This window comes from Vanessa cardui, chromosome 11 (genome assembly GCF_905220365.1).
Source record: "Vanessa cardui chromosome 11, ilVanCard2.1, whole genome shotgun sequence".
In the NCBI taxonomy this organism is placed as follows: Eukaryota; Metazoa; Arthropoda; class Insecta; order Lepidoptera; family Nymphalidae; genus Vanessa; species Vanessa cardui.
In genome coordinates this window covers 1,651,982-1,677,042 of record NC_061133.1, presented here as the reverse complement: position 1 = coordinate 1,677,042, position 25,061 = coordinate 1,651,982, and the positions used below count along the sequence as shown (strand labels likewise).

The following is a 25,061-nucleotide window of genomic DNA, read 5'->3' as shown; positions in this document are numbered from 1 at the left end:
TTCCTTAAATCTTTGATGATTTGGGTTGATGATGGGTTTTCTAAACGAAACGAAACATACAGGATATGTATAATAACTAGGTGTTGCCAGTGACTTCACTTGCGTAATGCGTTTTAGGGGTTTGGTTGTCATGAGTTAGGCAAAAAACGTAGCCAATGTTCTTTCTTGAAGTTCAAGTTTGCTTCACACCAAACTTCATCAAATTCGTTTCATAAGTTTGTCGTGAAAGCGCGACAGACAAACAGATAGTCACTTTCACATTTATAGTATTAAAATAGATTTAATATTAATAAAGAGCAATGGATCTAGGTTATAGAGCCGAGAATGTACGTAGATGTTACAATCTTTTTAATTGCCTCAAATGGGCAAAGGAACCCAAGTTCAGTAAAAAAGAAATAATTAAAACAACACATTACAATTGGTAATTATATTTATAAACGTTAATCAGCGTGTTATCTCGGTGATGCAGCGATGTAATTACTTCTTTATCGAATACAATCCCAAGCAAAACGTCCTTCGCGTCGTAATGATGACATATTACGTTATAGTACGACACAACTTAGATGTAACATCGGCAAAATTCGTAAAACCGATCACATCCTAATTTATTTATTTATTTTATTTATTTATTAAGATACACCATCGACTTATCATAATAACTAACACAATATTATAATGCACTAAATGTACAATCCAGTATGATTTGCCTTTACAGGTGTATACAACATTGTTGGCATTTGTTTGTGTGCGATTACATGATGCTATTAAGGTATCATCTAAATAGTATAAAACTAAAACAAAACAAAACAAAATAAAGCTAGGTGCAAACAAAGTTAAAAATTAAGAATTAAATTAATAACAAATTAATCCACTTAATCTAGATGAGATAGAGAAGAAAAGTGCAACAAAAAATTATTAACTATACAATCATTCTTCGTCATAAATAACATCTAAACACTTTCTAACAAAATTAACTACGGTAGCCCAAATTATCAATATTTATTATGTGAATATGATCTTTACACAAATGTAATAAGTTGTTGGTTGCCTGGAAGAGTTGGTTGCCTGGAAGAGATCGCTATGTAGCGATAAGGTCGCCAAAATTGTACACCTGTTATATATAGGCCATATCTTTGTCATATGTATTTTTTATTTCATTGAGTGGTGTACAATAAATAATAAACTAAACTAAACTAAGTTGTTAAATCATATGACCTAATTTACTCTTCAATTTACATGTACTTGTTTTCTTGGGTTGAACTGACACGAGAATCTATAACGACGAATAGTGTCGAATGGAGCGATAGGGAGCTATTTGTGTTTGTTGTGTAAATCGATAGTAATCGGTTTTATTGAATTTGTCGATGCTACATCTAAGTTGTGTCGTACTATATATTATCGTCGTTTTGCTTAAAGTCGCTTGACGCTTGTATTTTGTCGTACGGTATCATCATGGGGTCCGTGGGAGGCATTGTAACGGTTGCTGCCAGTACGGGACTCGACTTCCCGTCTTTCAAGAGCAGAATCTTTATGAGCGATCCCTCGCCCGCTTGTCCTGTGACGTTTCGGAAAAATATATCAGGGTTTAAATTCTCGCCGAAAATCTCTTCGACTTTTGCCGGGAACTTTAGTTGATTTCCCGGTGCTATCAGTGGAATCTGGAAATTTTAAAGGTTGGTAGTTATGATAAATATATAATATCAAGTAAATCAAACATCTCACACCGTGCTGAATACCTGTTATACTTTGTATGGGTTAAAGTAACTACAAATACCATAGGTAGCCCAATGGATTTATAAAAAAACATCATTTTATTTATTTTGTTGATGTTGAAACATTAAAAAAGGACTTTTAACAATACATTAAACAAAGTATAATAAATGACTACATGGCTTTTTTTTATTTTTATAAAAAATCTTTTTCTATTTTTCCGCAATAAAATCAATAGTTCTATTATTTGTAATAAGGAAATCATTGTATAATACCTTGACATAAGGGTTATAGACTTTATAAGCCGTGGAATGTACAAGAAACAATATGGAGAGGCCAAGTACGGCCTTATCCGTCGACGTGTTCTCCACTATCAGTGTCACGCGGAACACCGGTCCGAGGCCTTCGACCTGGAGAAAATAACTTATATAATAATAATAATAACTTTTTATTTCAAGTGACTATGACTCATTTTTATTGTTAGTGATACATATTACTTATCTCCTATGTTAGTATAATCAATTAATTAACAAAAAAAACTATCACTAAATTGTAATTATGGTAGTAATTGCTGAACTAATCTGCTCGAAATAGCACAGCAACGGCTAACATACTTACAGTCTGACGTGCTAGCAATTACCTTCATGATGCTGTTGGGACTCTCCCGCAATCTGTACACCAAGGATCCGCATCTTTTGCGTATAATGGCATAAAAGCAATCGACCCTCGCTGCCGCGAACATCCCTGATGCACTACAATGGCGGGGCAATCCCATCAGCACTCTAAAGGCATTGTTATATTGGACCCGGAGTGCGTTATACGACTTTTGAGAGTATTTGGCCCACAGGTTGCACGTGTAAAAGGTGGTACAATAGGCTCTAAACAGTGTAAGCTTAACTTCGCTCGAACAACGTACAAATCTGCGCACCAACATATTCGAAAGAAAGAAAATTAATGTTAATTCAATTTATTCAAAAAAAAAACGACATTAAACTATTTTTCTATTAAAATAGTTTATCTAATAGTTTATCAAATCGATCAAACTGAGATTTACACCAATTCGCAAAAAAGGTTTTTTCGAGAATCGATAAAAAACTCGGTAATTACCCTTTCAAAGCCGTAACGGCTCAGTAGTTTCGAGATTTGAATCTTATCCGATGATTTTGTATTCAAATTCGGGTAATCATCATTGAACTTACATGCCTAATTTGTATTTATAATAAATCTCATGCTCGGGCGTGAAGGAAAAATCTCAAGGAAACTTTTACGTGGCAGATGTATACATCAAAACCCCTACGAGTTGTGTGTTGGAGTAGGTAAGCTCAACCTTCTCCTCGAAAGGGAGAGTAGGGTTTTGCCCAGCAGTGGGACTTTAACAACTTTTACCCTATGTATTGGTTTTTATAGAGAAACTCGCGAGATTTGACGGGTAGACCACGGTTCCTTTAATCGTAGACATATAACAAGCCTCAATTAGACGAAATTAAATAATTGATGATCTGAGTCTATCCTATAATATTAAAATAATTAAATAAAAATAATAACATAATATTAACATATTTATTTACACTTACATTTAAGTAATCTGTATGTTAATCATCGATTAGCAAATCTATTCTTTATGTCATTTATAATCTATGAGTACAGATACAGATAATATAATAGTATAGTCATTTATATTAAATAATTTCGATTTAAATTTATTTATTCTGCTTTGTTTGATAAGTTATGGTTTAAAAGTAGCAAAGCCATTTATTACCTTATTTAAAGGTGCTTAAGCCTAGGCTCTAGACTAGACTAATTGTTTTGTACAAGACAACGAGACAGATAAAAGCAAGTAATCTAAATATGGTAACCATGTAATCAAATGTTCAGGAAAATATACAATAATTGAATGAATTGACATAAAATATTCGCCTCAAAAGACGGAAAACTCAAAAGTGTGTTAGATATGTATATGGTTAAAATTGTTAAAAAAATTAAACAAAGAACGTAATAATCTATGAAAAAAGAAACAAACAATATATATCCTAAAGCTATTCGTGTTTTTTTTTCTTGGTGTAGTTGGAACCACCCATTGACATTAGCGCTGTAAGAATTAGCCATTATTTACCAATGGGCCGCCAACCTTGGATGTTATGACGTATTTTACCAAATTCTATCCCTCCAAGGGGTTAAAACGGGGGTTGGAAATTGGTATTTTATAAATTTCGCGCGAGTAAAGCCGCAGGTGCAGCTAGTATAAAATATATATATCTACTATCGCATTTCAACACCGGGCTATTTATCGGGCTTTACTGATACATCCTTATCATCCGTTTTCAAGTCTTAATAATAAACACGAGTATTGCCGTAGGTTATGAATAAAAAAAATAACATAATTACCATATAAAAAAAAAAACAATTATAACTATTCAGCAATGTTAAATTTCGTTTTTTTTTTATATAAAATAACTGGATGATGATGCATTCACGGATGATTTTATGTCACTTGGTTCTATGGCCAATAAACGTGAAATCATTATTTAGATACTTGAAGCATCCTCAAGCAAGAGAAAACGATAAAAGTTATCTTATCACTCGTGGCGAAAAAAGTTTGCTGAGACCGATAGAATGTTGAGATGACAAATGCTTATATGATAAATCGCAATTCTTTACATTAAGAGATATTGCGAACGAAACAACTCGCAGACAATATTTAATATATTTGCACTAAAATTAAACAACACAGAGCTCATTAATGAACATATAATGTTGCACACTCCAATAGAATGTTTTATTTTTTACAAGCTCCACAACCCACAGAGCAAAACAGTGTTGTATGAAACGAATATAAAAAAATCCTTATATGACCAATGCCCTACAAATCTTAAGAGCTATCTATTATTTTTATTTTAAAGTCAACCAACCGTACAAAGCCTTGCATGGTGGTAGAATATCTGTCGAGCGGTTGGGATTGACCCCAACTGAAAAAGTTCTACAAAACAAACGCTCACGTAACCACTTTTAATTACAGGAATTAAGAGCGAAATAGGTTTGCGTGACAACACTATATATTTATCTCCCTCTAACAATCCGATGAGATGACAAATCAGACATTGCTAGAAATAAGTTCAGGCTTAAGACCAAAGGCTATAAACCAAGTGGTTTCAAAACCAGAAATTTGAAAAAAATGCCAACTTTTAGACTGCTACTTCCAGCTTCTTAAAAACTTTTTCGACAAAAACTTTCAAAGCTTTATAAAGAGCCGATTTGAGTTCGTGCCCAAGTCCTCAAGATCCACGGCCTTCTGAGCTAAAGATCAAACTAACAAAGGAGTTAATGCAGTGGATATGAACCTTTATATTATTCTATATCAATTATTCAAATTACTAATCAGCTATCGGCGCTTCGATAACAATTTCGCTTGGATTACCAAAAAGTAATTTTCCATTCCGATACTATTATCAGTTAATTGAATACATTAACATTTACTAGTCAATTTATTTAGGAGCAGCTTATGCGGCGGTTTCGTCTGTCCGGCATATTACAATTTAGTACTTACTATTTATAAACACCGGTTCAAATATAAAATCACAATGGCTAGCCTTTCTTCTCTCTTACGTTCTTTAAACGCATTCTCAAATCAAGAAGCCCTCTTCCAAAACCTTTTTCGATAATAAATATTGGGCTAATGCCGCTTCAAGACATGGATTATAGATAGCTGACACGTATCCGTTCACACGGGGGCATTGCGAGTTAGGGATGGCAGCAGCGCGGGGCCGGAGCGAGATCGCGTTATATCGACACGATCCCGTAGCCTCTCTGATCCGTGCCAAAGACGGCCGTCACAGTGGATTTAGGGGGTAAGAACCTAGTTCTCCTAAAAAAGTATGTCTACTTCTTCAGTTATTTTGCAAATCACCTAATGACTTATACGATCGTTTAGACAAACGCAAAGCATATGGTCATTTTATTAACAAACTTAAAAAAAAGAGTGATCTCAATTCGACCGTATATATATATTTTTTTATGTTTACTCGCCGATTACTTCGCCATTTATGAAATTATCAGGGTCTGATGATGGGATCCTGAAGTAATCGACGGGAACCCTCAAATTTTATGGACACATGTACCGCGTTTAACACATTTACTGAAGTTATATTGACATTTGCTTCTAGCAATCATAATGTTATGCTGCTGAGCTGATGATGGACGATGAATGTCCTCAATTACTAGAAATTAGGAAATAGTTCTTTCAACATTAATATATGGATTTATACTCCTTTTCGTAGCTTTTATGAGAAGTACAGGTTCACTAAACATTTCTTTTGTATACTATGTAGTGATGGAACTCCTACACGGCTCACAGTTAGGGTGCGATATGGGGCAGAATTTCTTACTATCTTTAATCAAATTTTGTGTTGATGTCCTATGATGTACGACTTATATTAGCTCTTTTGCAAAGTTTTTTTACTGAGGTCGATTACAGCTTTCTTTATGGTATAGGTTGGCGGACGAGCATATGGGCCACCTGATGGTAAGTAGTTACCATTACCCATAGAAAATGACGCTGTAAGAAATATTAACTATTCCTTACATCGTCAGTGTGCCACCAAGCTTGGGAACTAAGATGTTATGTCCCTTGTGCCTGTAGCTACACTCTTTCGAGGGTGGAGCCACGGGCTCACGCCTCAATAATCAAAAGAAAGAAGCGATACGAGCCCCTTGATTGACCCAGTATATTATCGTATAAAAAGTAATTTGTAAAAAACATATTTCTTAAAAGTATTCTCGTATTGTTTTTTGATAGGTATACTATAGGGTTTTCTGGGCTGACACCCTCCAAATATAGCAATAATTATAACTACATTATATAATCGTAAATCCTCTTTTATTACTTTTTAGTGAATATTTATTTGTTTTAAAAGTCTTTTGGTTGAATTCGGTTTTTCTTTTTGTTAATTTTTTTATTATTTTAGCGTTGAAGCATTTATGTTTGATTAAATGTATTCAAATATTCTTTGCGGCGTTACATTTTAAGCTTCTCTCATGTTTACTTATAACAATTTAAGCGAGATACCAATTTCCTATAAAGACAGCACATAATATGTTATGGCTGTTAATAAATCTAACGTAATACATTTATATTTAGAAAGATAATTCTTTAAACATATACAAATTAATCTATTATTACATATTAATATTATCATTATGATATGATATCATACTAATTAATAAATAGTGATAAGTACACTTCTTTTTTAATTAAGTTCAGGCGACCTGATTATGATGGTAAGTGGTCACCACTGCCAATAATTTTCGTACCATAAGAAATATCAATCACTTTTCACATCAACAATGGCCCAACTACCCTGCGACCTAATATAAGTCTTTTTGCGTGTACACTGACTAACGCGCCCTTCAAACCGGAACACAGCGGCTTTGCGGTAGAATATATGAGGAGTGGGTGGATCGTACCCAGACGGTTATGCGCAAAGGCCAGCACCAAGTAAAATGATAGATTAATAATTAATTTTAAAGCAAAGTAACTTTTTAATAATTTGCATTTGCATTATACCCTTGAATTGATAGGTATAACGTATAACTATAACGTATAACTAACTTTAATTTGTCATTAAAAATAGCTCATCAGCAAATTATTACTTTACAATCTATATTGGTGGTAGCACGTACTTGGTGGTCTGTTAGTTAGGTGGTGGTTAGTGGTCTGGGTAGGTACCACCCACTCATCAGTTATTCTACCGCCAAACAACAGTGCTCAGTATTGTTGTGTTCCGGTTTGAAAGGTGAGTGAGGCAGTGTAACTACAGGCACAAGGGACATAACATCTTAGTTCCCAAGGCTGGTGACACATTGACGATGTAAGGAATAGGTAATATTTCTTACATCATCATTGTCTATGGGTGATGGTGACCACTTACCATCAGGTGGCCCATATGCTCGTCAGCTAACCTATACCATAAAAAAATCATAATATGTATACATTTTACATAATTACAAAGCTCGAATTATTGCTGAATCGGATATAAATAAACTAGTTCGAACTAATTTGTACAAATCTATATTTTATAAAGAGTAAGATTAACTATTCTCTACATCGTCAATGTGCCACCAACCTTGGGAACTAAGATGTTATGTCCCTTGTGCCTGTAGTTACACTGGCTCACTCACCCTTCAAACCGGAACACAACAATACTGAGTACTGTTGTTTTGCGGTAGAATAACTGATGAGTGGGTGATACCTACCCAGACGGGCTCGCACAAAGCCCTAGAACTTAAAACTCTTAATAATAACAGCAATGATAAGTGGTATTTTTTTCACTGGAAACAATAAATGGCATACCTCAGCAGAAAGTCGTATCGGCTCCATACTTCCGGCCCCGATGGAGTTCTCAGACTTGGTGTGAGCTTCCAGAAGAGTCTTTGCGGACAGCAGCCTCAGTCGGTTGAGCTCGTGTTGGAAGTTGATATGCATCGCTATAAATGTAGAAATTACAAGATTTCATTATACTAGCGACCCGCCACAGGTGCAATGCTGATACTATATATGCTAGAGAATGTATTACAACGTATAGTACGACACAAATTAGATGTAGCATCGGAAAATGCAATGAAATCAAAATAAAACCGATTACCGCCGATTTAAACAACCAATAGAAATAGCTCCCTATCGCGCCATTCGACGCTATTCGTCGCTATAAATTCTCGCGTCAGTTCAACGCGAGAAAACAAGTGCATGTAAATCGACATGTCAAATTTATGAATATAATTAGGTCATGTGATATCTATCACAAGTTATAATGTTTGTGCAAATATCATATTCGCATGAGAAATAAACATTGATAATTTGGGATAGCATACTCAATTCGGATGTGATCGGTTTTACGAATTTTGCCGATGCTACATCTAAGGTGTGTCGTACTATACACAGTTTTTTAATCATTAGACAATACATAGTTTGCAATATAAGCCCAAAAATGATATTTACGACAACACATTAGAAACATCTAAAATTATCGGTGTATCTTTACTATACTGTCCATGAATTATATACAAAAACCTTCCTCTCTAAACACGTAGTCGATTAAGAAAAAACCGCAGAAAACCGTTGCATACTTTTAAAAGCAAGATATTAGATAACGAAAACAAAGATGTTATTGCAATTCCAAATACAAAGATCGACAATGTAACATATGTATAGTACGACACAAATTAGATGTAGCATCGGAAAATGCAATGAAATGAAAATAAAACCGATTACTGCCGATTTACACAACCAATAGAAATAGCTCCCTATTGCGCCACTCGACGCTATTCGTCGCTATAGATTCACGCGTCAGAGAAAGCAAGCGCATGTAAATCGACGCGTCAAATTGACGAATTTATTGGGTCATATGGTATTACAAGTTATTACGTTTGTGCAAAGATCATATTCATGAGAAATAAAGATTGATAATTTGGATATATTATATTAAAGATTGATGGGACATCTAAGTTGTGTCGTGCTCTATGTATTTGACTCCCCATACATAACACTGAAATAATTCAAGTTCGCGGCGATGGAATCATATCTCGGGGATTTTTGTTTTTAATTGACTTTAGATAAAAAGAGGCGGAGAACCACAGTACGAAGTACGCAAGTAATCAGTGGTAATTAAGCATTCCTTAAGCCGTTAATGAGTCATCCATTGGTAATAATTGGTTTATCGATAGTTCTGCGTCTTTATATCAAAAATAATACGACCTTAGAAAGTATGATACAACAACAACAACAACAGCCTGTATATTTCCCACTGCTGGGCTAAGACCTCCTCTCCCTTTCAGGAGAAAGTTTGGAACATATTCCACTAGGCTGTTCCAATGCGAGTTAGTGGAATACACATGTGGCAGAATTTGTATGAAATTAGACACAAGCATCCTCACGATGTTTTCCTTCACCATCGAGCACGAGATGAATTATAAACGCAAATTAAGCATATGAATATAGCATATAAGCATATAGAATAAGCATATAGTGGTGCTTGTCTGGATTTGAACCCGTTAACATCAGTTAATATGCACGCGTTGTAACCACTAGGACATCTAGGCTCTATAAATATGATAGCTAGGATATAATTAATGAATTATATGAAATTCATCTGACCAAGAGAGTCGAGATGGCCCAAGAGTCGAGATGGCCCAGTGGTTAGAACGCGTGCATCTTAACCGATGATTGCGGGTTCAAACCCAGGCAAGCATCGCTGATTCATATGCTTAATTTGTCTTTATAATTCATCTCGTGCTCAGCGGTAAAGGAAAACATCGTGAGGAAACCTGCATGTGACAAATTTCATAGAAATTCTGCCTCATGTGTATTCCACCAACCCGCATTCTCCTCAAAGGGAGAGGAGGCCTTTAGCCCAGCAGTGGAATTTTAAAGGCTGTTGTTGTTGTTGTTGCATCTGACCAAAAAGAACGAAGGTGTGACTCACGTATAGCGTTCTCTCGCTCCCTCATGGACTGTTCCAGAAACAGCTTCGACTTCTTGGGTATGAGCCACGGCTTGTGGCCGACCGTCGCGCCCACGGCGGGCTCGATGCCGGCCGCGTGGGCGTTGAAGTCCGCCGTCCGCTTGAGGATTTTCAGCATTAAGTTGCCATCTGAAAGTTACAAAAAAATTCAAATGGGTATTATTAGCTTCAAAAGGCATTAATTATGCTGGTAAACTAGCCTCAGGCTGTTCAAATATAAAAATATAAAGCGTATATTATTATTACAATAATAGTGTTACAGTCTCCTTAAAATTCGTTTGTTCGTATGAAGGGGGTAATATCCTAAATTAATGATCACATTCCAAAAATGTTTTCACTGAAGACAGCTTTGTAGAAAGCTACATTCTGGAGTGCTATAGGATAGAAATTATATTTATATCAATCCATCTTCCTAACTAATAGATTGTATATAAAATGTAACATATAAAAATGAACAATACAACAAACATTAATTTTTTCTTATATAGAAAACCAAATAAAAGCTTGTTTATAAATATATGAGTAATAATAGGTAATACAGTAATAACTTTTTTGTTAAATTAAAACGTGCACGTAATCACAGTTAGTTTTTTATAAAAATGAAATTTACTCACTTGCAGTTATGATGGTAAACACATGTTCCTCTTGGCCGAGCTGGCCAAACTTCATCACGGAGACAACATCTGATAAACATATTCAAGTTCAGTTAGGGCCCGTTTTCTAAGTTTAAGAACCTTATATTATAACATATCCGATATTATACCGCCAAACAACAATACTCAGTATTGTTGTGTTCCGGTTGGAAGAATGAGCCAGTTTAACTACAGGCATAGGGGATATAACATCTTAGTTCATAACTCATTGGCGATGTAGGTTTAATAATTATTATTAATCGATTTCCTTACAAAAATACCTCGTCATATAAGTAACGATATTTGTTTAGCCGGCTTATTAAATACAATTTACTTTTGATGACGTACCTCTTACATAGATGGTGTCCCTGCGAGCCTTCCCCTCGTACAGGTGCACGTGGCCCGAGCTGAGCGCCACGGCCGCCAGCGTCAGCCCCAAGTGCATCAGCGGCAATAGGGTCATTGCTACGGGCCGATGCTCTAGCGATATCGACCATACTTTCTTACCCTAGAATAAATTTAACATGAAATCACATTAAATCAAAATAAATAGGCATGTAGTTTTAGAGGAGCAGAGCAGAGCCTTTCACCAATTTATCCTTCGGTCATCTCGTCAACATTCCAATTTTCACTTGCACCACCATAAGACATTTTCTGCCTCGCACAAACACTTTATGGAACCAGCTTTCGCCGGCGGTTTTTCCTAACCGATACCACTTGGGAACCTTAAACGTGGCAACGCACCTGCAAGCGCCCCGGTGTTCCAGATGGGTGGTGGTAGTCATTTTCCATCTCACTTGCCCCTTATAACATAAAAAAATACAAAGAGCCGAGATACTATTGCTATCTCAAGCCATGTGTCGTTAGAACTGACTGAATTCCGTTATGCAAATTCATGATTCAAGCTAAGTCAGTACCACCATAATATGAATACTTTTTAATTAGACAGATCAAATTAATGTCTATCAAATATTATTTCATTTCACGATGTCAGTACAAGTGTGTAATATAAATTGCTAGTGTGAGTTCTATTGCTACGCTCCGAATATCTATGAAGGCACTAAGTTAGATGACAGAAGAGATTCATAACCAACTGAAAATATGCTCTACTATTCATTACTTATTATTTTCCTCGTATTATTATTTTACGAGTAATGTCGTGAAACCATAACAATTCAACTTTCGATAATTATATTAATTAAGACGTATTATTGACATTGTAAATGAAGTCTGTTTCTTTTCAAAATCAGAGTTTTAGTTGATTACCCTTTAGTTTAGTAATTTAAAAATAAAAATAATAATAATTGCAAATATCGACGGCAACGTGAATTGAAAGAGTCGAGACTAACGTTTGACTTGAGCTTTCCGCACCCTGCGCTTTCCCCTCGGGGAAAATACTGGGCGTGTCTTACTGGATTGAACTGATTCCATTAACAGAAATATTGGGAGATACTGGTTTTATTTGCATACGCGATTAATAGGACATGATATTTAGTTTTTAATATTATACCTTTCTGCTGTAGCACGCCAACGTGCCGTCTGTCGATATGACCATCACGCTGTTATCCGTCGTCATCACCTCTATAGCGACGATGTTGTCATCCGTATTGAAGAGCAGGCGACCCTCCTTCCACTCCCTCTTCAATAAGCAGACAGATTTTTCTCTGAAAAATAATTATACCCTGTACTAAAACGGAAAATTTAGGAGAATCTGTTCACATGTTTTGTGATCTATTAATAATAATCAAGCGTGCAATACTGATATTAAAAAAAAAAATTGTTTAATAAAAACTTTTTCGTGATACAATAAATTTTAAACTAAGAATGTGTTTTACCACATCAACATTTGCACTTTGCAGCATATTCAAGTAAACGACAATGATAGACCTACGAAATTATAGAGATACCTAGATTAAACAGATTCGAAACAAAAATAAATAAAGATCTTCGATAGTGCGTTATGTAATGTATCATAATTAAAAATCATTTTAACGATCGGACTTCAACTATGGTTCCTCTTTACATTCCGTGTTATTAACAAAAACACCCTACAAAATATACAAACAACTGCAATACCACATTTGGGTGTGTTGGCAAAAAGTTATTCAAGTGCGATACTTTTGAGCGTTACGAATATTTGTGAGTATTATCCATCATGCAACATCTAAGGTGCCAATATATTCAAATAACAGTGCGTATTTGTAGATTCACCTGGTAGCTACAGTTATTCGGTAGTCAACGTTATACAGGCCTGTCGCTACTATCTGATATGGTGTTCTCTTGATTGCACATAGCCTTGCCTGTATTATACGTATAAATATTTTATACTTAGACAAGAACAGCCTGTTACAACAAATTCAATAAAATTAAAGATATTTGCGAAGTAATTTGGCCAGACGCAAAAATTTCGATAACGCAAGTCTTTTTGATAGATATACCAAAATGAATTAAAGGTCACTTCACGGAGCCTCCACCAATGGTCCTATAGTACACCATGTCGGTGAGGCGCAACAACGCGCGGCAATTTTTGCAGTGCTGTCTGGAGTTAAGTCCTCAATATGTTTTAAGGTGCTCTATATTTCACATAAGCTAATGCCTCTGACGGTCTTAACTCAGGCCGACAACTTGCCCTTTCTATACTATAGTAACTCTCTAATGTTACCAAAAAGGTCATATATTTTGACAACTTAAAAGTCTAATAATAACAAAACCTACCAAATGAATTTGTGTAAAGGTCTGTGGATCTAGTACAATCAAGTCCCCATCTTCCGTACCCAGAACTAGACAGCTCATTGCATACTTGTCAACGGAGCACATTCTCAAAGTAGTCATACAAGATATCTCTGAGAGGGTCTTCTTTGGTAATTCTGCATGATCCAAAAATTCAAGCTGCTGCTCGAGGGTCAGTTCTAGGAAATGTCTTGATTGAGAACTTAGAACTTTTTGTGGCATGTTGTGCAGGCTGTCCGTGAGTGCGTACACTTTCTCCTCCTTGTGGTTCACTGGGTCTGTAAGCTGAATATAAGATATTGTTTTATATTTGAAAAGAAACCAATTTTAAACAAATATTATGAATGTGAAAGTAACTTCTGTTAAGCTCTCCCGGCACAACCAGAGAACAAATTTTAAAATACATAAATTACAATGAGAATACTGAAAACACTGCTATTTTTACACTGGAAATTTGAAATTAAAAATATTATAGACATTATTAAATGCTTTTTCAAATTTACTAGGAGATTGTATATCCCAGAATGAGCACAAATTTCAAACTTTAGAATATAAATATAAAAATTCTATGAAATAATATTAGCAACCTGTTTCCAAATCTCCATTTCACTAGAATTTAGTTCCATAGTCGGCAGGTAATACTTGTAGAATAATTTTAAGTTCCTATAAATATAAATACACGAAGAAAATGCAACGGCAATCAAAGGTAATGTTCTTGGCGTAGAGTCACTGGTGTAGATACTTTCCACTCCCAGTGGTAAATCTGGTAGAGCAATATCAGATAATTGCATGGCTCCTTTAAATATCTGTAATAGTCAATAAAATGCCATATTAAAACAAATATTCAGTTAATTTTATTAATAATGGTTTAATGAATGTTATATTGACAGAAATAAAATTGTTTAAAAAGAAAAAAACATAATGTAATACTAATTAAACAATTGAAAAGACAAAATTCGCATACACCAATGTTAGTTTTTAACAATAATTTAATAAGTGGTAGTAAATTCATATAATAAAATGAACTTTACACTCGTTGTAAGTTACCAAGTTTATATTATTTTTTTGTAAAAAATACCTTCATTGTTATTATTCTTATGGTAATTACAATTAAAATAAAAAAGACAGAATCTCTGCATAATTTGAAGAAAATTTTAAAATAAAAAATACCTTTAATCTCGGTCCTTCTTCACCTCTACCTAAATCACCAATAATAAGTTTATATTCATTGTCGTTTTCTAAATCAGTGAGAGTCAAATTAGAAGGTAAAGAATTAATATCTATATCGTCCGTCGCTGCTTCAACGTCTAACCACCGGCTCATACCTCCCATTATTTATTTTTTAAATATTTGTGTACTTATTATTATACTTTAAATGAAATAAACATTAAAAATATATACAGGTACAGCCAAGAGTGTGAGCCTTATTTGTGGAAAAATCTATTTTCATTTTTCATTCTTTATTTTGTATTTGGTTTCCTTGGCGATGATTCGATAATTGACATTATATATTTTTAAACTTATCCCAAATTTGATAAAAGAGCAAAGGCATACTACCGTCTACCAGTCTGTTTTTAATTTTTGATTAATTGTAATATTCCTTTTTCATTTAGTTTTTAATATAATTACCACATTAAGATTTTTTGTAATAATTATATTTTTTTTCAATTAATTAAGAATAGTACATCTATGTGTTAATATTAAGCTTCATAATATTTAAACATTTTGTACAATTTATTTATAATTAATAAATTTCTAAAAATGTAACTATATCACACAATAAATTTTGAGATGGAGTAATTAAATGGAAAATCTAATTATCTGTGTCAAATAAAAACCGTTTTTCTCGTTATTGACAATAACAATTTTATTATGACATTGACATTTATATTCGAATGCGAATGTAAAGTTGAAACTTCCTACCGCAGCTGAGTTTTGTTATTCAGTTATGTTAAAATTGTTTTATTTATGTGAAAAGTTATGTAGATGTCATATATTTTTTGTTTATAAGTTACAAGAAAATAAAATAGCTCTAAAAGTTCTTAGTGTAAACAAACTATCGTGGAAGTTGTAAAAATGGTATGTGTTTAAATTTTGTTTGTGTTATAATAGTTATTAACTTAATAAGCAAAAGGTAATGTATATAGGATTATTTCAGTAATTTCAAATGCATATGTTAGTAAATTTTCAAATAATTTTTTACAACATCCTCAACATATGATGAAAATAGTACAATAAATATAAGAGTTAAACAACTTAAATATTAACTACCTAAACACAGAGACACTTTTTGAAGCATAGTAAGGCCTTAAAGATCAATTTTGCAATATTACATGGATACAGAGTGGAAGATTTAATATATCTTAGAGGATTTCATCAACTTATCATTAAATAAACAGGATGTTACAATGCTGCAAGCAATTTTAGATTGTTATTGAAATTTATGGTCATTATAAAATAAATGATCAACTTACACTCAGGCTTAAACTAAATACTGCAAATTCATGATTACATATACTAACATACTTTTGATGGTATTTAATATTAATTTTTGTCTACATGAATATTCTGTAACTTTTTTTATTTATTATCAGTTTCCATAACACAATATAACAATTAAGATATTAAGTCGCTCTTCATTAAGATATACCTATTTATTAGGATTATGTACTAAGAATACCTTTTAAAACAGATAAAAAATAGTGTTATAATTTTAATATACCATTTACTAACTCAGCATTGAACTAACACTACAAGCATAAAAAAAGACAATACAAGCCTAAATAAATTTAAAATGTACCAAAAAAAAAAAAAGTATACAACTCTGTATGTGCAAATTTTGGTAATAAAATAAATTCATAAAATAATGACGACATTAAATATACATTGTTAAAAGGGCTTAATGTGCACTTTTGTGAGTACACCTTATGTAGTCATCAATAATCTGTATTGCTGTGTTCTGGCATAAAGAGTGACCTCTAGCTTGCCATAATCACTGGTACAAGGAATACAATATTTAGAAATATCCATTAGCAGTACAATAAATGGATTTCCTACTACACTTCCAATAAGTTTTTTTTTTTTGTATGTGCACATTTGTCAATTGTTTTCGTGAACAAAATGACAATTGTAAATGTAATTGCATGTATAACATAGATGTTTAAGTGATGTAATATTGTTTTTTTAATTTTAAAATTAAATAATTTTCCATATTGCTTCATTCCTAGCATTTACGCATATAACTCAATGTATTGAATGCAATGAGTTATATCATTATATATTTTTATGTGACACAATTTTTCTTGGAAGATAATGCTGTCAAGTAATAACAATTATTATTAATGAATGAACGACGGTTACTTATCTCGTACAGAATATAGTTTATACAATTGCATAAATTAAAATCTTATAAAGTACAATTGAATCATTTAATTAAAAAGTCAAATGTCATAAATTAATTAATGAAAATCTATGAAAAAAAAGAGAATATATAAATAAATTATGGCTTGATGATGATGTATATTATAAAATCTCGTTTCTCATATGCATCCCTGCACTATTCATTAGCTTGCGATCAAAGTTCAGATATATATTGTGCGCTCCGTAATGGCGGCAATTTGTACCTACTCTCAAATATTATAAATATGAAATCAACAAATAAGTTGCGTCCTCAAATAACTCAATCATACAATAATATTTACTTATACAACGATGTTTGATATTAACTCTGCGTTATATTACTATGAAAAACTCATAAGTAAATGAGTTGACATATGCTTAGACAAATTGCCAGTTTTCCGAGGTTTTTCTCGGTAGGAACTCCATTTCGAACTGATGATTTTGACACGTTGCCTATTCAAATAAGTTAAGCTAAAAAATGCCACCGTAAAGGTCAAAGAATTAGTATTATAATATGTATTCAGTAATTTTTAACCACGTAATCGTAATCAACATACAGTTTAGGATAAATATATATATTATTTCAAATAACGACAGTTACTTTCGCGATGACTCACGCCAGAAGGAACTCGGAGAGTGGTTTCGCTAGTTTGGTTTTTATATTATTTTGTTTGCCGATCGTAGATGAAATCTTTTTGTTCGTTTTGAGTCACAAACCGGTGTGGCTTATATATTCCCGAGGGGCACACGTGTGTGCTATAAGTGCTAACTCGGTGACTTAAATGTGTACCTACTCTCCATTTTAATAATGTGTTAAAGTTGTCTATATCATAAACATCATATATCTATCCTCGAAAGCCATACAGACATAGCATTTCAGTTAAAGTTTATTTTGATTGAAGAATTGAATAGATGAATACAAAATTTAAAAAAATAACTGTTTTGCAAATTTCGATCGATGTAATTTTCCCTTTATTTATGTAAAGTTGTTACAAATCGTTTCCCTGTAACGTATAGACGTGAATATTATTTTATATCACGCAATAATAAACATATCAATAGGTAACCATCATAGTAAGGAAAGGACTATACGCTCTATGAATTTCCGTTCATTTGCTTCCTAATTAACCATGGATACAAAATGAGTTAAATACTAATAACCCTACTCTACCTGTGTTCTTTTAATTATGAACATATTCATTTAAGCTATGTTGCTCACTTATTGTATTTCCAATAATTGCATGGCGGTACATACAGCAAATAAATAGTTCTAGGTAACTTACTCTACTCAGCTGAAGACTTTAAAGATTATTGATATTTTTTGGGGCTTTATGACAGTAAGTAAACTCTTAGTACCGCCGCAGGAGTAGAATTTTTTTTCAGTTACTCTCCTAGGCAGATACTCTTTGCCATGATTCACAATATCGTTCCATCGGCTTATGACACTATGCGAATAGAGTGTGCAGCTGATATTGTACACAAACTTTTGTGCCTTATAGTAAATCCTGCGTAGTTAGCTATCTCTTAAGATTCTCCACCGTGGTTGATCCAATGAGGAAAACTACGCAACTAGCATAGCTTTTCTATGGCTGATAGATATGCTATCTTGTACAAGTGTTGCTAATTTCATACGTTAACTGCAGTGGCGAAGCTAGGTGAGGAAGGACCCAGGTGCATAGAAAAAGAATCAGGCCCTCATCCCCTCTTTCCCATTCCTCTTTAACTAATAATTTCCCTTTAAAATTATAAATACCAAATAAGAAATCTTGTGCGCAGGGTCGTCATTTTCTAGCTTCTGAAGCTTAAGGTTTAGTTTAGGGGGCCCCCTGAACTCAGGGGCCCTGGTGCACTGCACCTCCTGGCCCTACGATAGCTACGCCACTGGTTAACTGAAAACGTAATTTATGATATACCGTACGTGAAGTTAAAGCGTGTTTTTATTCGAGCACAGCACTTCCCATGTATTTTATCTGTAAACGCATTATTCTCTCAATCTCCATAACTTCACAGTCGCTCAGCGTTGAGATTAGCAACGCCTCACCGAGACCGATAACTGGTCACGGTTTTATTATACTGAGCAACTAAAATATACTTGGAGTTATAGATTCAAACGGTGTGTTTAAATCCCTTTCGAGATTTTCTAAATTTTGACTGTAATAATAATAGGTTGATAAACTTTCGGTGCCTCAAAGACTTGATCCGGATTGGTGACTTGAATAGAGCCTGAATGTCAAAATCAAAAATCAAAATCAAAATCAAATTTATTCAAGTGGGCTTTTACAAGCACTTTTGAATAGTCAATTAACAATTAAGTAAAGCTACCACTCGAAACTAAACACTAGTGGAAACATGTACTATATCTATACGTATATTAGTAGCGATAGTGACTCTGCCTGTTGCTCTTTCAAACTACTTCACTACTTTTTTATATATAAATTGATATGGTAGTCCATAAAACTACTTATACCTAATATTTATTTTACTCATATCAAATTATTAAACGATGATGAAACTATTAATTTAGCATTCGTATGTAATTAAGACCTCAACATATTTGATTGAATTTAATTGTTAATAATAATTTATCAAGGTATTAAAAAAAGTATGTTTTGTCGATATAGCATCTACATTCCGTACCTGTGGTAGTAGTATTTATATTTACTTATTCAAAAGTATATATTTTCGCACAATGAGGTTTCAACTTAGATTAAACCTTATTCATATTTTAGCGTTTTTTAATAATGTGCAATTGTAGTGTATTTTTTTTTACATTTGAAATAAAAAAAATCTATTAAACAAATATCATGCTGTTTATTTCTAGATATATCATAAACGTTTGTTAAACGTATTATGAACTATACTCCAGTCAAATTCGATGTGGAATGTTTAATAACAAAGCGTTGCTTAGCAACCAACGTCAGGCAGATGCTCAAAACATTTTAACAGAAATATGTACAACAATTATTTTTGATGTTAATAAAAATTAAATTTGATGATTAATAATAAAATATTCAAGACAAAGGACTAAGCGCATTCTTGATTATAATTATAATACTTAGGATCATCTGGAATAATGTAAATCTCAAAAATAATAACTCTTAATTTTAAATTGATATCAGAAATTACCTCGTAGTTATATAATTCGCTTTATTAACTTTATCTATCGCCTCCTAAACGACAGGACTCATTAAGATTAATTTGAAACAGTGATTTTAGTGCTATATTTATGCTAGCCAAAACAAGATATCTTTTTTTTAATCTATGTGTAATGAAACGTTGTGTGTAATGTTAACATTCTTAACCTGTTGTGGTTATACTACCATTATAATACGACTAAAAATATACTCCACCAATTACGAAGAGTCGTATCGCTATAATATATCTTCCTAAATCTGCCAATTGCTTAAAAAACACTCCAAATGTTACAAATCTGCGATTTCTTTACGTCAGTATTAAAATATAGGGTTGTTAGTTTTGTAGTAATATTATAGTAGTAATTAAAAAATTTTAAACTTTTATTTTAAGCTAATTTTCATATAAATTATGTATTGACCGGCTAAATAAAATTTTTGGATAAAGTTTAAACAGGAAATTGTGTTATAATTAATATAGTTGTAATTATAATAATTATTATTTTTTATTAAGAGTGTATCAACCCTAATTATGATGACACATGGTTTGTTTACTAAAATTCCAGATCGAATGTGGCTGGAGTATAGAGATGAAACGGATGACTGCGGACGATTACTATCCGGTCTCCGGTCATTCTTAATAGCATCCCGTCGAATGAATACCATCCGACCGGATAGTGCATACCTAATTTTGCAAATTATAAAGATTTTTTTTGCAAAAGTTTAATCTATTAATACAAATCTACTTTTATTCTTCCATATATATCTCGAATATAAGGGGACATACTATTTGACTTGATAGTCGCTTTGGCCCAGTGGTACAGCTCTTGCATCTTAACTAAAGATTGCGAATTTATATCCATTCAAGCTATTCTTCGCGTGCCTAAGTTTTGTATAATATAAAACCCTTATTACATTAAAAATCATTACGTTTATTAATGGTAGTGTACATTTAAATATACTCTTAAGCTTCCGCAATGTTACATGAACAGGCCTCGGAATAATTGAAAGGTAGCCAAATCCTTTCATTACATAATATTAACTTTCATTGGGATGATGTTTAACGGATAAGTTTTACACTATATCCTGATTGGCCAGTATTAATGAATGAATGAAAGTGAAATCAATCATACGGCGTGCAGTACGATGGATTAGAAGGGACTAGTATCACATAGTGCTTGTATCCTCTTTGACTAGTATTTGTTTTGTTGAAAAGTTAGTAGTAGTGGTATGACCATCTGGTCGGAGATAAAAATAATTGTTAGGATATAAAAATAACTGTTGGAATACTGATTCAGCTACTTGCGTTAAGTTTAATTTTCAAAGCCATTGGACAAATATCATCGAACGATTTATTAAGTACGGTTGCCGTTTCTATCTCTGAACAGCTATGATTAGACGTCGCAAAGGCGACGATAATGATCACTTCATCAGTAATAGCTAGAGATGGTTTGAAGTAAATTTCGCCACGCTTCTAAACTATAAATTTTCTCGCGATGTTTTCATTTACGTCGAGCATATATATTATAAACATAAATAAAGTACGTGATGATCAGCGGTGATAAGCTATGACCTACGTGTTGTATGCGCTTCGACGCAATTTATATGTTATTTATATTAAATTAATTGAATATTCATTCGACTTTTAAACGATAATGCCTTTTTGGTAATATATTATTAAACGTGTCCGTTTAACACCAATTAAGTCAAGGCATTACATTCGCTTAGAGTGTGTCGATATCATTTGTATTCAATTATCGGCGCTTTTCTGTAAGAAATCATTTCCCACCCGTGAAATGATAAAAAAACGACTTATGGTGATACGCTATTTTGATAATCGCATTTCACTTTCTGATATTTCACGGTCGTGTACTGCGATTAGTTTTTATATATATGCTACAGAAATATATAATTCTGTTCTGGCTTATACCACTAGCTAACTAACTCAACACGGAGAGACCGGATGTGAACATATAGCTAAATCGATGTAATTGTCAAAATGTTTTCTTATAAAAATTATCTTACTCAATATCAATATTCAGAAACAAAAACAAATATTAAATTTAACTCTGAGGAGAAGGAACCGGCGAGAAACTCAGTAGGTACTTATACTTTGCCATCATATTAATTATAGTGTATGACAATAAAATACTAGAAAACGCAGAAGTATACTTTTTGTCGTTGATATAATCTTGTATTGAGTAACATGCATTATTTATCAATGTTTTTAAACTAAAAGTTTAATAACATAATTATTTACATAGATCGATGTGCATAAGTTAAAACGGCTCTATTAATCAAATCAAATGAAATCAATTTATTCAAGTAAACTTCACAAAGAAGCGTTTTTGAATCGTCAACAATTAAATACTACCACCGTTTCGGAAAGTAGCTTCAAGCGAGAAGAAACGGCAAGAAACTCGCATAGTTGCTCTTTTTAAATAAACAGATTTACAATGCTATTGTAAATGTGCAATTTACAGTAATTAGTGTCCTATGATGGAACTTTTTACTAGCATCAGCTTTTTATTTTGAAAAAAGTTTAAATAGAATTAAATTTACAACTACTACAAAATAATTATTATTTCGACGTTGCCGATTTTACACATTGAGAATAGTATTTTAAAAACCCAATTATTTTATGTTAAACTCGTATCTTTATGACAGTTGTTCTTGTCAACAGTTTTCTCTAAAAATATAGATTAAAAATTAAAACATATTCAAATAAAGTAGTGTACGATATGATAATTAATCTTTACATTAAATATATATTCTGAGTAATAAATCCTTGGCCGCATTAGTGATTGTTTAGTTAGTGTCTGATTACTTATCACGTTGCTTCCGTTTAGGAATTAATTAACGCAAACTCACTGTGTTATATGAAATCATACGTTCTGGAAAATATTTATTCGAGCATTTTGATACTTTATAACATCGAGCTCAGTTAACGGAGAACCTCGAACCGTTGTTTCATTGACGCTTGTTTGTCAGAGAGATTTGTACAGTCAGAGTAAGAAAACCTTCGTCAGTTTTAAAATTCATTCCTTTATCGAGTCTTTAACACTTATTACCTTTTGAATCTAAACATCAAATCATGCGAGGCAATATGTCATTCTCATTTTCAATCGGTAAAGCTGGTTTTCGCTCATACTGAGCACACGAAAATGGATCTTAAGGTGACGAACCCATTCTTACCCCGACTGTACTTGGCAGTTTGTGTCATATTTAAACGGCCTTACGAAAAGTATCGCGTTTTATCAGAGTCCGTTACCTCGTAACAACGCCATGATGGGGTTTGACTTTAGAAAATCATACTCAAAACCTACGATCTTCTACCTTTCATTTTTCACGATATTATATTGTATGTAATGTTTCTGTTGCCTTGATAAATGGTCACAGTGAAATAGAAAGCAATGAATGCAGCAGAATGGCATGCATTTTAAATATATGAAGAGATTTATTATATAAAGTATTATAACTTAAGAGTTTGTTATTTTTCTGTTCTATACATATTATGACGTCAATTTAACAATAAAAGCCAGCCTGGGATAACAGTATTTTGAATACACATCTACTTCATAAGTAAAAACAAATGTAAATGTTTGTGTGTCATCTATGCGTTCCAAAACTATTCATCCGATTGTGATAAAATTTTCTGAGGTGTTCTTCATACGCCAGAGATAACTTAAAAAAAATACTTTATAGGGATATTGTGCTACACAATAAAAGTTTTATGTAAAACCTTATTTTAGTCGGGCGAAGTCTGGAAACAGCTAGACATTTAAAAAAAGAACATTGTAGTTATATTATTAGTCTCACTCACAGAGTTGACATTAATCTAACAAGCTTTATTTTATGTCAAAAATATAAAACAAAGCCTCTTATGATCCTGCGTCGAATAGCATTGTTCATACTTTCAGTTATCGGACTTCGCATCCGCGGTTTGTATCCTGTAGATAACTTGCGAATTCTGTATATTGACCCTGTCAATCTAATTAAGGAAACCCGATGAATGACGCTCTGTTAAGTAGGTGTAGCGTTTCTTTCACCCTGGATATTGACAACTCGTATTAAATCTACAGACATTTAAATGTTTCCCCACTCACACATGCGTATTTGAGAAGTCTATTTTAATACTTGTACATGGAATTTGATTTATTTTGGTTTATAATATTATAAAAAGAATATATATATTCTTTAGGAGTATTCATAGAACAACAATATCAAAATAGATTTTAACATATACCTCCTACTGTTTTCCGTAAAAAATCTATCAGTATTTGTTTAATTTGATATATTGTTTTATTCTCAAAAATATTTTAAATAAGACGTACATTTGTCGCGATAGTCACGAACATTTATGAATAAACATCAAAGGAAACCAATTGAGAACACCTTATGAAGTGATCATCTCATGCAGTCGTGCATTAAATTGACTGCGCCTGCGCCGGATATCTGCACGATACTTTAATAAAGATTAAGAAAAAACAAACGAGCATCGAAAATATTGTCAATTTTTATATATTAGGTTTTCATATAAAAAAATTGTCAATTAAAATTAATGAAAAAATATATCTTCAAGTAGATTTTAAAGCTCAAACGTTGTCAGTCATAAAGCATACAAAGGTCAAATAGCTGTATATTTTACAACGTAAAACACCTCAGTGTACACTTATTACCGTATGCAGACACAGTAATACTGTTTATTGTTCACTAAGTAATATAAATAAATACTTAATTGAAAGTCCTGACTATTTATAGAACGTAAACAATTAACAAGTAATCTGTCGCGTCTGCTTCATGAGCTAAATTATTCTTTATCGTCAGTAGTAGGTTAACGACCAGTCAAGTAAATAGCGACACTGGCTTTGTTGCCAATAAATGATTAACATTTTTTACGAAGAACAACTGAGTATTATCTGTTATTCAACAATTATTTAAACATT

General features: G+C 32.9%; 2 protein-coding genes across 2 annotated transcripts in view; one reads left to right on the top strand and one right to left on the bottom strand.

The window, feature by feature from the left end:
- Nucleotides 1-1,082: 1,082 nt before the first annotated feature.
- LOC124533886 (Bardet-Biedl syndrome 1 protein homolog) lies at nucleotides 1,083-14,963 on the bottom strand. The gene is made up of 11 exons (XM_047109440.1): nucleotides 14,756-14,963; nucleotides 14,173-14,391; nucleotides 13,571-13,870; nucleotides 13,067-13,155; nucleotides 12,366-12,519; nucleotides 11,204-11,363; nucleotides 10,838-10,906; nucleotides 10,185-10,352; nucleotides 8,057-8,190; nucleotides 1,986-2,120; nucleotides 1,083-1,658 (listed from the first exon to the last, which is right to left on the bottom strand). Exons 1-11 carry the CDS (start codon nucleotides 14,915-14,917, stop codon nucleotides 1,389-1,391), a joined length of 1,860 nt encoding a protein of 619 aa, XP_046965396.1. The 5' UTR covers nucleotides 14,918-14,963; the 3' UTR covers nucleotides 1,083-1,388.
- Nucleotides 14,964-15,645: 682 nt separating this feature from the next.
- LOC124533685 (rho guanine nucleotide exchange factor 15) overlaps nucleotides 15,646-25,061 on the top strand; it is a 113,801-nt gene continuing 104,385 nt past the window's right edge. Inside the window, exon 1 of the mRNA XM_047109120.1 lies at nucleotides 15,646-15,664. The gene's annotated coding sequence lies outside the window, so the exon portion shown is untranslated. The remainder of the gene's footprint in view (nucleotides 15,665-25,061) is intronic.